A 14,023-nucleotide genomic window follows, 5' to 3' on the forward strand; every position below is an offset into this window, starting at 1 on the left:
GAGCGCAGTTGTATCGTCCCAGCTGCATCGAACGATCTATTCACAATCAGCTTCATGAAGCCAAAGGTTCTCAAAACGAAAACGGCTGACCCGAGAAGCTGAATGAAAGTTGTGAACTGGATCCAAAAATATGGGTAAGTGATCCGAACTAGTAGCCTCCATACTTTGAACTTTAGCATTGGGAAATTTATCATGCCAAGATGAGAAGGCAAAAGCTCGATCAAGACGCTCTTCCACCCAGTTGACAGTGCCTTTACCTCGCTCCCAAGTAAATTGATACCCAACCATTCCTAAATCCGAAAGCCCAACATCAGAAATGGCACTTCGAAAACCTTGGATTTTCCAGGAAGCATGAGGACGAGAACCATTCTTTTCACTAGAATCAAGCAAGTCGTTAAAATCTCCAAGACAAACCCATGAAAGAGTAGAGAAAAAGGCAAGCCGACGTAGAAGATTCCATGAGTCACTACAAAAAAAATGACTGTTAGGGACAAATATTTTGTGACAGATTAAAATAATTGTCCCTATTTATGATATATTGGGACAAACGTTAGCATTTGTCACTAATATTTAAGAAAATTGTTCGCGCATTAGTTTGGCGCCATAATACTTAATCATTTAGGGACAATATCTGTAATTTTTGTCACAATAAATTAAAAAGATTTAATTTTATTTGTTTTAAGACAAATACAACCGTCCCTGTCACTAATCTTAATTAATTATGTCACAACTCATGCATATTTTTTTGCCCAAAACACTCTTCTTCTCTAATTGGGGCACTGATTCTTCTATCTTCGTATTATAATCCAATTTCATAACCATCAATTTTTTGAAACCTAATCAAATATGGATTTCTCTTATTTTCTTTCCTTATCCCAATCGAATTTCACCCTTTTATTTTAATTTCTCTATTACAAACCCTAAGGCAACTCTACTTTCTCGCCTCCATCCTTTCATAAAAACCAAGCAATTGTTTTGTCCTTCCGCTATAAGGTAATCAAGTCATGGTTTATTGCCTTTATTTTTTGTTCTTTTTAATCGTCCACTACTTTTGTTATTCTAATTGCTAAAATTTGTTGTTGGGTGTTGATTTTGATAAATATTCTGCAATTGACACCAAGATCTTGTTTTTATATTCTACAATCGGTAAGCTGCAACAGTCTCAAACACTAAATTTCTTGAAATTTATACTTTATTTTTCTTTTTTATGCTGAATTTATATTTTCTAGAAATTCTTACAAGTTATCCAAAATTCTTTCTATCTCTGGAGTACTTATTTTTGCTGTGAGTTCTCAGATAATAGTAAAACAAAACAAATTTTAGTGAATTAATTGTGCCTACGTATGATTATTATTCTTTTCTTCTTCATTTTCTCTTCTTCTTTCTCCAATGAGAGGGAAAAGAAAAGGGAAGGATTGAAAATGTGGGGGTTATTTAAAATAATATTTGATTTATGCTGGGTTATCTTCAGTGGTATTGTACAGTATTACCGTAGTGTTCTTTGACCATAATAATAGTGTTGAGTAGACATATCCTTTATTTGTCCTTAGTTAACCCTTAATGCAAATTTTGCTTGGTTTCATATAGCATGATTGTTTGGTATTATTAAGAATTAGAGTATTTTGATGTTCTAGTTTAAAAACTGAAATTAGATGAAATTATCCCAAATAGTTGGTCTTTGGCTGAGCATGTTGCATCCTGCAAAAGATAACATATATTTTATTTAGTTCCATTTTGGGATTATTGTGATTTTACTCAATATTTTCTAGTTTCAGTTTGAATTTTATGTGATTTTCATTTTTCTTCTCTGGAACTATATGCCTGTAATGACCAAGTATTAATTTCTCTCCCATGTGTCTTTTCTACATTGAGAACATGTAAAGTAGACACCATTGAAAAGATTATTTGACAATTAGATTACACAAGTCCAGTACACAATCAGAATTGAATTCTAATAAACTTTTCAAACGTAAAAAGCTAAAAACAAATAATAAAATTTTATGGTCAAGAAGTTAGTGTTCATACAAGAAGGGAATATAAAGCTTTGATTAGAAGAAAAAGGCTTGTGTACTCGCTACAAGTAATATAAAGGATATTGCAGTATATGGTGTTCTTATCTTAATTGCATCATTATTTCTAGAAGTGTGGTTGGAGAACTTCTGAAGAGATGTAGTGTGCCATTGTCTAATTGTCACAAACTCTTCTCTGTTTTCTCATGTGATTTAATGATATAAATAAATTAGTTGGGAGGTGTGTAAAGCTTGATCTGGCTTGTTAGAGTGGTGATTGGTGATTGGACATATTCTTGTCCAAGAAAACAAATTTAATTTCTTGCTTACTTGGTAGACAGCTAATCCATAATTTTTTTAAAAGCCTAATAGGACAATAATTTAGAGGTGCAAACGAGAATCAAGAAGTGTCTTTTAAAGGGGCCAAAATGCTGATTTCTTTTTTTTTTTCCTAGTCTTCAGTGGTTCCTTTTGCTATATTATTGAAGTCCATTAATTACTTGCTAAAAGTGTTTTCTATAAAATCTGAAATTGACATCTAATCTAGAGATCATGTTTGCATATTTGAAGAAATACATTTACTAAACAAAAGAATTTCATTGTTATATATATATATATAATCAAAGCATTCGAAGGTTTTGGAATTGCTTGAATTCTTTACTATAATTAATTTATTATAACTCTTTATGATGATCCTATTTCTCTTAAAATAAATTGATGCTCATTTCTTTATTGTTAATTCACTGATGCGGGATTATATTGTTTATCCAGTTAAAGTGGTGTTAATAAAGAAGTTGGTCCTCCATTGAGCATTCTTCAAAGCACCACTTATATGTAAGTGATTTATTTTTGTTAATAAATTTTGTTTAGAAGCAATAATCTTTATATATATTCTTTATAGGGCATGTATCATTTTCATACTAGTATTAATAAGTAATGTCTGACTTTTGAAATGAACTAGTGGCATTAAACTTTATTTGATATTGCATATAGAATCAAAAAGTAATGCCTGACTTTTGAAATGAACGGCATTAAAATATTACATTTCTATACTAGAGTTGATGTTATATTTCCAATATAAATTTAATCCAAAATTTTACCTATTACTTTTTTCCTTATACAATTGTTAAAATTAATAGCCAAATAATTTGTCTAATCAATTATGAAAACTTGCCAATAACTTACACTGACTAGTAGAAATTGATTGACCACAATCTAGGCATACTAAAAAATTCCTGAAAATAATGTTAGATAAAAAAAACCAAGATAAGCATTAGACAAATAACATAATATGAACAAAAAGGTTATAAAGTATACTATTTTATTTAGCAATTGTATCTGTTGAATAAAAAAAGTTAAAGGACTTGATGTTAATTCACTTTATGGCGAAGATCTAAACTTCATAACTTTTAGTTTAATTCTTTTATAATTAGTTGCTCAATTGAATGGCTCATCTAAAGATCATGTGAATTTCACTTATGGCGCTATTATATTCTTTGATTTTTTTGGTCTAGCTTGTTATTTATTTATTTACATTTTAAAGTATTTATAGTTTTATTGCGATTTTTCTTTTTTATTTAGTTCTCTTACAATTTTGTTTGTAATACTCGTTTCATTATTACACATGGAATGCTACTTAGTGATTAGATACATTACTTTTTTGTCAAAAATATCTATTTTTACTTATTTTATTTTCAACTATTATAATTTTATTATTTTATTCATATTCAATTCAGGATTGTCTACTAGAATTCTCAATTATATAATGGATAAGAGTTAGATTCATGAGTTTAGGGCAAGTCCAGCATTCAAATTGGGAGTTTCCGAATTCTTGAAATTTGCATTTGAAAATACTACTAATGATGGGAGATTAAAATGTCTATGTAAGAAATGTATTAATAGATATCGTCACGATAGAGATACTGTTTATGGACATATGATATGTTTTGGAGTAGGCACTGATTATTTTAGTAACAAGTGGATTTACCATGGAGAGCTTAAGAAAAGGCAAACAACTGTGAGTAACGAAGGAGCAAATGAGACAGACAATATGCATGACATGCTACATGATGCTTGCAGAATTCCTAATGATGATGTTAGTGACCATGACAATGGTCCTGATGACATGATGGGTGAGTGTAATAAAGTTCCTAATCATGATGCTCAGACATTCTATAAACTGTTGGAAGATGTTGAGCAAGAGTTATACCCAGGATGTAAAAGGTTCACTAAATTTTCCTTCATTGTTCGCTTATTCCACATTAAGTGCCTTAATGGACTAAGTGATAAAGCAGTTACAATGCTTCTTGAATTGATAAAAGAAGCATTACCAAAAGGGGAAACTTTGCCCAAGTCTTTTTATCATGCCAAAAAGATTATTGGTGGCTTAGGTCTCGGGTACAAAAAAATTGATGCATGTCCTAATGATTGTATGTTATATTGGAAAGAAAATGAGCATGATTCTTCTTGTTCAATATGTGGTGCATCTCGATGGAAACCCACATCTGATGATCTAGGACATAATAATCTAAATCAGTCATCTGCAACTACTCGTAGGGTTCCAGCTAAAGTGCTCTGCCACTTCCCTTTAAAACCTAGACTTCAAAGATATTTCATGTCAAAGAAGACATCTTCATTTATGCAATGGCATGAAAATGATCGTGTCAAATATGGCATATTGAGGCATCCAGCTGATTCTAAAGCTTGGAAAAGCTTGGATCAACGTTATCCAGAGTTTGCTTTAGATCCTCGTAATGTAAGATTGAGGTTAGCAAGCGATGGTTTTAACCCATTTGGTACAATGAGTTTATCTCATAGTACATTGCCAATTGTTTTGATGATTTATAATTTGCCTCCTTGGATGTGCATGAAGCAGCCAAATATTCTTATGTCTTTACTTATTCCAGGGCCATATGCTCCTGGAAATGACATTGATGTTTACTTGCAACCTTTAATAAATGAATTGAGGGAATTATGGGAGGATGGTGTGAACACATTTGATACCTCATCAAATCAGAATTTTAATTTTCGTGCAGCATTATTATGGACAATCAGTGACTTCCCAGCGTATGCTAATCTGGCATGATGGAGCATTAAAGGTCATTTTGCTTGTCCTCATTATAATGTAAACACAACTTATCAAAGGTTAAAGTATTGGCATAAGTATTGTTATTTAGGGCATCGTCGTTTCTTAGAGGGAAATGCTCCAACTCCACTAACAGAGACTGAGGTTCCAGAACAGATGAACCAAGTGCACACTATAAATGGAAAACACAAATTAAATACAAGTGGAAAACGTCAACGAGATGATATCAATGATGAGGATATTGCTATATGGAAAAAGAAGAGTATTTTTTTTTATGTTTCCATATTGGGAGCATAACCTCATTCGCCATAACTTAAATGTTATGCACATTGAGAAAAATATTTGTGATAGCATTATTGGGACTTTGTTGAATATTAAAGGTAAAACCAAAGACAATTTAAAGCACGTCTTGATATGAAAGAATTGAGAATAAAGCAATCTCTTCATCTCCAATCTAAAGAAGGAAAGACAGTGCTACCACAAGCATGCTACTCAATGACTCAGAGTGAAAAAGACATCTTTTGTAAGGTATTATCAAACATCAAAGTTCCTGATTGCTATTCAGCAAATATCTCACGATGTGTGGACCTTAAACAATGTAAAATTCATGGATTAAAAAGTCATGATTGTCACATATTAATGCATCAACTTCTTCCGCTAGCAGTGAGAAAGTCCTTGCAAAAAAATGTTAGCTCAGTGCTGATTGAATTATGCAATTTCTTCAGAGATCTTTGTTCTAAAGTTGGAACAATTGAAGAGTTTGTTCAACTTAAATCTCGTATCACTTTAATTTTATGCCATCTTGAAAATATATTTCCACCATCATTATTTGATATTATGGTCCATTTGCCAATTCATTTGGCAGATGAGGCAAAGATTGCTGGACCAGTACAATATCGGTGGATGTATCTGATTGAAAGGTAATTATATATTATGTTAATATTTTAAATGAAAATCATTTCTCATTATTTATGTAAAATTGACAAGTATTTACTTTCATTTACTAAGGAATTGTGTAAATTAAAGCCATATGTTCGTAATAAATGCCATCCAGAAGGTTCTATAGCATAGGGGTATTTAGCAAAGGAGTGTTTGACTTTTTGCTCTTGTTATTTGTCTGGAATAGAAACAAAATTCAATCAACGATCGAGAAATGTTGATAATGAGGAAGGAAATAATGAATCATTATCAATATTCTCAAAAACTGGATGTGGAATGGGTAAAGAAGACATTATCTTTTTAGATCCTCTGATTTTATCCCAAGCACATAGATATGTATTGTTTAATTGTGAAAAAGTTATCCTTTTTATTAAGTAAGTTTTTTATTCCATTTATAAATGAAATTTAACCAAAAAAAATATTTATAACTCACAATTTAAATGTTTAATTTAAATATAGGAATCATCTCTAAATAATTAAAATTGCAAATCATCGTGCCAGACAAATTGATATTACTCGTATTCATAGTGAGCAATTCCCTAAGTGGTTCGAGACAGAGGTAACTATTGATATTATTAGATCTACAAAATGGATATCTATATTACAGTTTTCTTTTTTTTTTATTATCATTGACTTATATTATTTAAACAGGTTAAAAGAGTACAACAAGAAGGAGACAATGTTGTGTCAGAAGATTTGAAATGACTAGCTCATGGACCTAATAGAATGATTTCAAGATTTAAGAAATATATGATAAATGGGTTTAGGTTTCGAATAAAAGAAGTTGACTTGAAAAGCAAAACTCAAAATAGCGGTGTGGTTGTTATAGCTAAAACTTCAAGTTTCGCCAGTGCTAAAGACAAAAATCCTATTTTAAGAGATGTTTCATACTTTGGAAGGTTAACATATGTTATTTTGTTAGATTATTATGGAGGGAGGAAAGTTACCCTTTTCAAGTGTGATTGGGTTGATGTAAATTCTGGTAAAGGGATAAAAAAAGATGAGTTAGGCTTTACACTTGTGAATCTTAATTCTTCACTTAATACCGATGAACCGTTTGTTCTTGCAACTCAAGCAATACAAGTATTCTATGTGGCAGACCTTGTTGAAAAGGATTGGCATGTTGCGGTGATAACAAAGCCTAGAGATTTATTTAATATGGAAGAGAATGAGGTTGAAGATGATGGCGAATTACTTGTAGCTAATGAATCATATAGTGTTCAAAGATTGGAGGAACTTCCTGACAACTTTGACAACACTGCTTTGGTTAGAGATAATATGCCTGGGACAATGATTGATACTCCTTTAGATGCAGCAGAAGAAAAATCAAATGCTTCTAGTGATGATTTTGACAGTGATGATGATAACGTTTACTAATAGTTAAGAGTTTATTTATTAATAAGTTAAGAGTTGAATTACATTTCATTCTTTTTTCTTTTAATTGACAAAAGTTTCGCTGTTTAATAACTTGATTTATTAATAATAATAATTTTTATTTATTATTTTTTCCATATCTGTCTTCATATTATTTGATTGTGATATATATGACATCTATGGTTTCATTGTTTTGCTAATAATATGTAGCAGAGAATGGTTAAGCGTAAGAGACCAAATTATCATGCATCATTTATGGTTGAAAGAAGCCCTATCTCCAAGCAAAGTAGCAGAAACAAAAACAAGGAGATTGAGCAAATTCGTAGTAAAGCTTTAAGTGAAAAGCAAGCTCGTACATGTTAGTAAATCTTAATAAAATACAATTTGTGATTTTTATTTTTAGTTGCTCAAGTTCATTTAAGTTGTTAGTAACATTATTGAGATTACTTACAAAAAAAAATGATACTATTAGAGGGAAAATATTTTAGTTACCATTTGTACTTGTTATTTTTAGGTACCCAAGTTCATCAAAATGGCCAAACAGGTGGTCATGGAAGTGCTTCTGAAGATCTTTTAGGTGTATTTTATTAAATGACATTTTTATAACTTTTCTTCATTTTCTAGATGGTTATTTAACATACAGCTTACTTATGTAATTTTTAGTAGACCTCTTTTTTTAAGACAAGTCTAATTTCACTTTTCTTTTGTTATTTTTAGATACTCAAGTTCATCACAATAGCCAAACAAGTCAGAAATGCTGCTCAAGATCTTTCAGGTATATATTATAAATGACATTTTTAATATTTCTTTCATTTTTTAAATGGCAAATAACTATAAATTTCACTGAGGTAATCATTTAGCAAATATCTCTTTTTAAAATATTTTCTTGCGTTGTCAATTAAATTTTTTGAATATATGTTCTGTAATTATTAATTTATATTTGTTTATAAAAGGCATTTCTATTACATCCAAACGAAAGCTTGGACCAACAAAATTACAGTCTATTCATAAACAAATTGAGCCTATTCAAGTGGATTTCAACCCTAATGGGGAAGCAATTGCCCAAGGTGGTAAAGCATTAGGGCAATATATTGGATACCTTTCACGTGATTCATCAGTAATGCCACTTAATTTCGATGATTGGAGACATGTACCGGTTGATGTTAAGCAAGAAATCAAAAATTTACTAGAGGTATGTCAATCCTAGAATAAAACTTAGTATAAACATACATGACATTACTAATTTTTTTAAATTTTTTTAACTCAATGAGTTTTGTTAAGTGTTTTATTAAAATATATTGTAGGCAAAATTCATTATCAATTGGATTGTAGGGGGCAGGTGGGTTAATGAAAAATTAGCTCATCGTTGGCGAAATCGAAAATCTGCATTAAAGACCAAGTATTATGAGTCAAGAAATGATGAAGAGACCATAATTGGTTTAAAAAATGAGGTGGGTGAAAATCAATGGGATTGGCTGGTCAAATTTTGGGAATCTGAGAAAGGACAAGTAAGAGCATATATTATTTATTTTTTTGGTTTAGTTTCATATTTGTTAACAAAAGTTGTATGTGGAAGATAACTTTTTCATTTTTATTACAGGAACGTTCTGCAACAAGTAAAGTTAACCGTTCAAAGCTAAAGACCAATCACACTATTGGAACAAAAAGCTTTGCTAGAATTAGAGATGTTAGTTAATTGATCATTTTACCTTACCTGCTATTACATATTTTGTTTGTTACTACATTTATATTAATGCATTTGTATATTTGCCACAATCAAATGATCCAGAAGGAAAAGAACCGAATATGATAACTATGTTTACGGTTACTCACAAAAAAAAAAAATGGCCAGCCTGTTGATTTGAACTCGAGAGAGGCAACTGTAAGTAAGACTTTTTTATAATAGTTATGCAATTTCCAGTGCTTTTTGTTTTATTTTTTTTTATGCACATACAGCACTTCAATTATAGTTTCTATGATTGATGAATAATTTTTTTTTTTTGGGAATCATTGATATAAGTATATTCATTATTACATGAGACATCTACTAAAACCAACTAGATAAATTTATTTCATCAGACATCTATTATAATTATAATTTGTTTGATTCATTGTTTATTTTATGATAATTTATTTTGCTCTTTTTTTTTGCTTCAGAATCAAATGAATTAACTTGTGAACCAGCAACGCAATGCATCAAAAGATCAAATCTTTAATCAAGTTGTAGGTGAGCATACAAAATCTAATCTCACTTATGGTCATGGGATTCGTAGAGTAGATGTCTTTGGAACACAATCTTTTCGAAATGAGAGTTTGAAAATGTTAGAGGAAGAGCGAAGTCGTAGGAAAGCTGCAGAAAATGAACTTAAGAATATGCAGGAAGAGATGAATGGAGTGAAATCAACTCTTGCAGAAGTTTTGAAATACGTTCGAGCACAAAATGAGGCAAATGCAATTGAAACTTTTGATAGTTGATGTCTTATGATTTTTGAAATTTTGACAATTATTAGAGTTGTTTACAATTTTAAGTACTTCTTTATCAGATGGTAATGATATTAAAATTTGATTAAATTTTTTTATGAAGTAGTATAAGATAAATTTTAAAATGGGTATTTTTTGTTATATGCTATGCATTTGTTAATAATTTTCTTGATTTAGTTTCCTCAAATTATATTATTTATGCTAAATTACTTTATGAACTAAAAATGTTGCGACAAAAATTGTCTCTAAGATTAATTAGTGACAAATTTATTAGATAGATCATTATTTTTTGTAACAATAAAAATGTCACTTTTTTAATTGGAGATTGAAACAATCTCACTATTTACGTTGTTGGCTGCTGAATAAATTGTTACAAAATTTAAATATATAATGACTGATTTGATGTCACTAATATATTCATTGAGACAAAATTTTACATCACTATTGAGATGACTGAATTAATTGTCACTAATTATATGAATAACAATACATTCAAGTGTCATATTTAATTTGGTAATGACTAAATAAATTGTCACTAATTGAATCTATAGTGGCACATTTCATTGTCAATAATGATCATCAATGACTAATTTAATTATCCCTAACTATATAAATAACGACACATTAACAGTCACTAGTATCAACATAATGACACATTAATAGCCCTTATTATCAAAATAGTGACAAATTTATATGTCTAAAAATATTATTTTAGTGACAGATTTTTGCTTCTGTCCTTACTTGTCATAAACTTATATTTTTCACTATAAGATGTGTATTAGTGACACATAATACTTGCGACTATTTACTAATTGCCACTATATGTTTTAGTGACGGTGGCAAATGCGACACATAAACAATGACATATAGTATGTCATATTTTGTGACAGATTTTATATATATAGAGAATTTTTCCATCACAATAGATCACTTTTTTCGTAGTGAGTCACGCCGACGACTGGATTCTGGGTAACCATAATAACTCGTGACCCGCCAAACCCCCATCTCCGAACTTGATACCTCAACATCAATAAACGTACACCCATATTTCAAAAGCTTCACCTTAAACTGAGATTGCCAAAACAAAACAAGCCCACCACTCCGACCCACACGATCTACCACAAACAAACCTTCATAACTCAATTTATTTTTTAAATTTTCTGAAGGAGCTCTACAGCTTAAAGTTTCCATAAGAAATATAAAAGAAGGCTTTTTGTGCTTGACCAACTCGGACAACACTTGAACTGTTCGTGGGAGGCCCAGCCCACGACAGTTCCAACTTAGGGTACTCATTGTTGTCGGTGGGCCTGAAAGACAGGTCCCACTGCTAGCCTGTTTTTTGGATCCATATCTATGTTCATCAAATTAGAAGGCCCATCCAGTTCTGTCCCTACTGTGAACTCCAGCCCAAATTGAGCCCGCCTTCTTTTAGTTTCCTTAACAATCATTCCTTGACCAAATTCAAAAACACCTTCCTTAAGCAAATCATCCTCATTATATGCATGTGCCACGTCCTTCCCTTTTACATTCAGTTGACTATGAGTTGGCTTGCCAACCACAACTGCCATTTGAAGCTCTTTATTCCCATTAACTTCCATTCCAGAATTATCGTCATGTTTGGGAATATCCGGTATTATGGGATTCGTTTCACTAACTGCCCTTGATCCCCCAGATGTCACGCAACTGCCAACTAAGGATTCACCACCTTCCAACGGCCCTGAACGCAGCCATCTTTCCCCGAAAGCCATGACATTCCGACGATTGGGTGCCTTCATCCCTTGCCCATACGGCCTCAGAATGGCGACAATGTCACAATCATATAACTTCGGACACAATTTTTCTGTATGACCTAATAGGTCACATATGAAGCAAAAAATATTCAATCTTTCATATTTGAATTCAATCCACATCCACTCCCCTCCTTCTTTTTTAAGGCGCATTCTTCTCTTCAACGGTTTTCGGACGTCGAGTAAAACTCGTATACGCATATAATTCCTCCACACTCCCATGAAATTATTAGCATCGAAGATTGAAATTCTCTAATGAAATTTCCAATATTCTGCAGGACTTTGGCCGTGAGGAAACCAATGGGAAGGTTATACACTTGAACCCAAAAGGAAGTGTGAAATAGAGGCACACTTTGTGGTTGTTCATCTGTGCCTAACCTTTTCATAATCAACACATGTTGATCAAACGTCCAAGGGCCGGAATCCAAAACTCTTTGTATATCCACCTCATGAAAAAATTGGAATAGGAACAAGGTAGGTGATAAATCTTTAATGCAGATACCCTTTCCAGGCCTCCATAAAGCTGCCATTGTATTCTTCATGGCTGGAAATTTGATAGCTTTATCAGTAAGAAAACGCCCCACCAAGCAGACTTGAAGATTAAGTTTTTCCCCTCTCTCAGCCTGAATCTCATCCTCCTTAAAGACCAAACCAACTTCCTCTTCCTCATCAATCGATAACTGAGAATACACCTCCCTCACTTCAGCCTCGGCAGCAGCAGTAGTATCAGCCATGGTGATGAAATAGATTAATACTAGACAGAGGAAACCAATGAAAGACAAAAGCAGAAACCTGCCAATCAACAAACATAAACTTGTCAAAAGGACAAGACAATACCAAACTTGTCAAAAGGACAAGACTTTATCTTGTTTTTTGCGTACTTTAATGCACTTGCTTAATTATTCCTTTTACCATTTCAATTTGGTGGCAACTCTTAGAATGTCTTAATTATTACAAAATTGGGAATATCGTCTCGACTGTTCCAGTGCTTTGCGTGAGTATGTGGTCTCTGATTTCTCCCCTGTAAATGACGACTACTTTTGAAATTAATTTGGAGCTGGTCAATCCGGCTTAAATTTATACATTACGCACGATCCAGTTCGATTCAGACCGGTAGTAGAGAAAGAGTTTAAATTTCATTCACCTTTAATTTAAAGTAGGGTCTAGGTGACATATGTTTCGACGAATTTTAAAAAAGTGATATATATTTTAAAATATTTGAATAGAAAGCACTATTAATTTTTGTCATTATCTTTAACCAACTGAGAGTAAAATTTAAAAAAAAAACTGAATTTTTTTTATAAAGCCAAAGAGATAAAAATATTAGATTTATATAATGTTTTACAATTCACAAGAGATTTGCATTTTTATGTTCACAAATCAGTTTGATTCATTAAGAATTTTTTTTAAAAAATTGTTTGATTCAACCAAAAAGTGCCCTATTAATTAGACTTAGATTTAAATTTTTATATATTTTTTATTTAAAATATTAAAAATAAGTGATTAAGGGTAGAAACATCATTTTGTAACTAATTTACTTTTAATGGAATGTCACCCGCTCGAATATTTTTTAAAAATATATCACTTTTTTTTTTAATTTGTCAACATATATACCACCCAAGAATAATTAACTCATAAAGTAGTCATTTATTAATTTAAGTTGCCTTCTTTTCTTTTCTTTCCCCCTTTTTTTGTTGATTTATTAATGGAAAATAATCACTACACTACCTTTATTTTGCCTTATGTTCATCCAACCACCACAAAATTCTAACATGTTATCTGCACCACCTTTCTTTTTAAATTTGTATCAATTAATCACTTTTACACTAACACCGTTAAATAATTTAACCAAAATATCAATTTTACCTCTAAATAAATTAAAAAATCATTTTATTTTATAAAAGCTTTGAAAAAAAATTAGAACTATAAAAATACTCCTAAATTTAATTAAAATAAATCCCAAAATTATAATTTTTATTTTTAATAAAAATTATTATTATTATAAAAATAACTACAAAATTTTGGGATTTAATAAAAATCCCCTAAATTATTAAGATTTTGGGGTTTATTTTTTAATAAATAAATTCGGTTATTTTAATAAAATTTTGTAAAATTATAATTTTTAATAAAAAATAATTATTAAAATTTTGTAAAATCTAAATTTAATAAAAATTAACTGAGCAGTTCTATTTAGGATTTATTTTTTATTAAATTTAGGACTATTTTTATAATTATCATTTTTTTATTTTTTAAAAATTTTATAAATATAAAATGGTCATTTAATTTATTTAGGAGTAAAATTATTATTTTATTTAAATCATTTAACGATGGATGATCATAAGACAAAA

General features: G+C 30.8%; 1 protein-coding gene and 1 long non-coding RNA gene across 2 annotated transcripts; both read left to right on the forward strand.

Moving 5' to 3' along the window:
- The first annotated feature begins 660 nt into the window (after nucleotides 1–660).
- Nucleotides 661–5,094, forward strand: LOC102627564 (uncharacterized). Its single transcript, XM_025100064.2, has 4 exons — nucleotides 661–993; nucleotides 1,122–1,146; nucleotides 2,781–2,843; nucleotides 3,746–5,094. Exon 4 carries the CDS (start codon nucleotides 3,946–3,948, stop codon nucleotides 5,092–5,094), a length of 1,149 nt encoding a protein of 382 aa, XP_024955832.2. The 5' UTR covers nucleotides 661–993; nucleotides 1,122–1,146; nucleotides 2,781–2,843; nucleotides 3,746–3,945.
- A 3,517-nt stretch (nucleotides 5,095–8,611) lies between these two features.
- On the forward strand, nucleotides 8,612–9,978 carry LOC127902998 (uncharacterized). The gene is made up of 2 exons (XR_008055721.1): nucleotides 8,612–9,289; nucleotides 9,565–9,978. It is a non-coding gene; the product is annotated as an uncharacterized LOC127902998 (long non-coding RNA).
- Nucleotides 9,979–14,023: the final 4,045 nt, after the last annotated feature.

The sequence above is a fragment of the Citrus sinensis genome, chromosome 6 (assembly GCF_022201045.2).
Source record: "Citrus sinensis cultivar Valencia sweet orange chromosome 6, DVS_A1.0, whole genome shotgun sequence".
Lineage (NCBI taxonomy): Eukaryota > Viridiplantae > Streptophyta > Magnoliopsida > Sapindales > Rutaceae > Citrus > Citrus sinensis.

What these genes read in the sequence shown, in the direction of transcription:
- LOC102627564 (XM_025100064.2), top strand. Translation starts at nt 3,946, where the DNA reads ATGATATGTTTTGGAGTAGGCACTGATTATTTTAGTAACAAGTGGATT.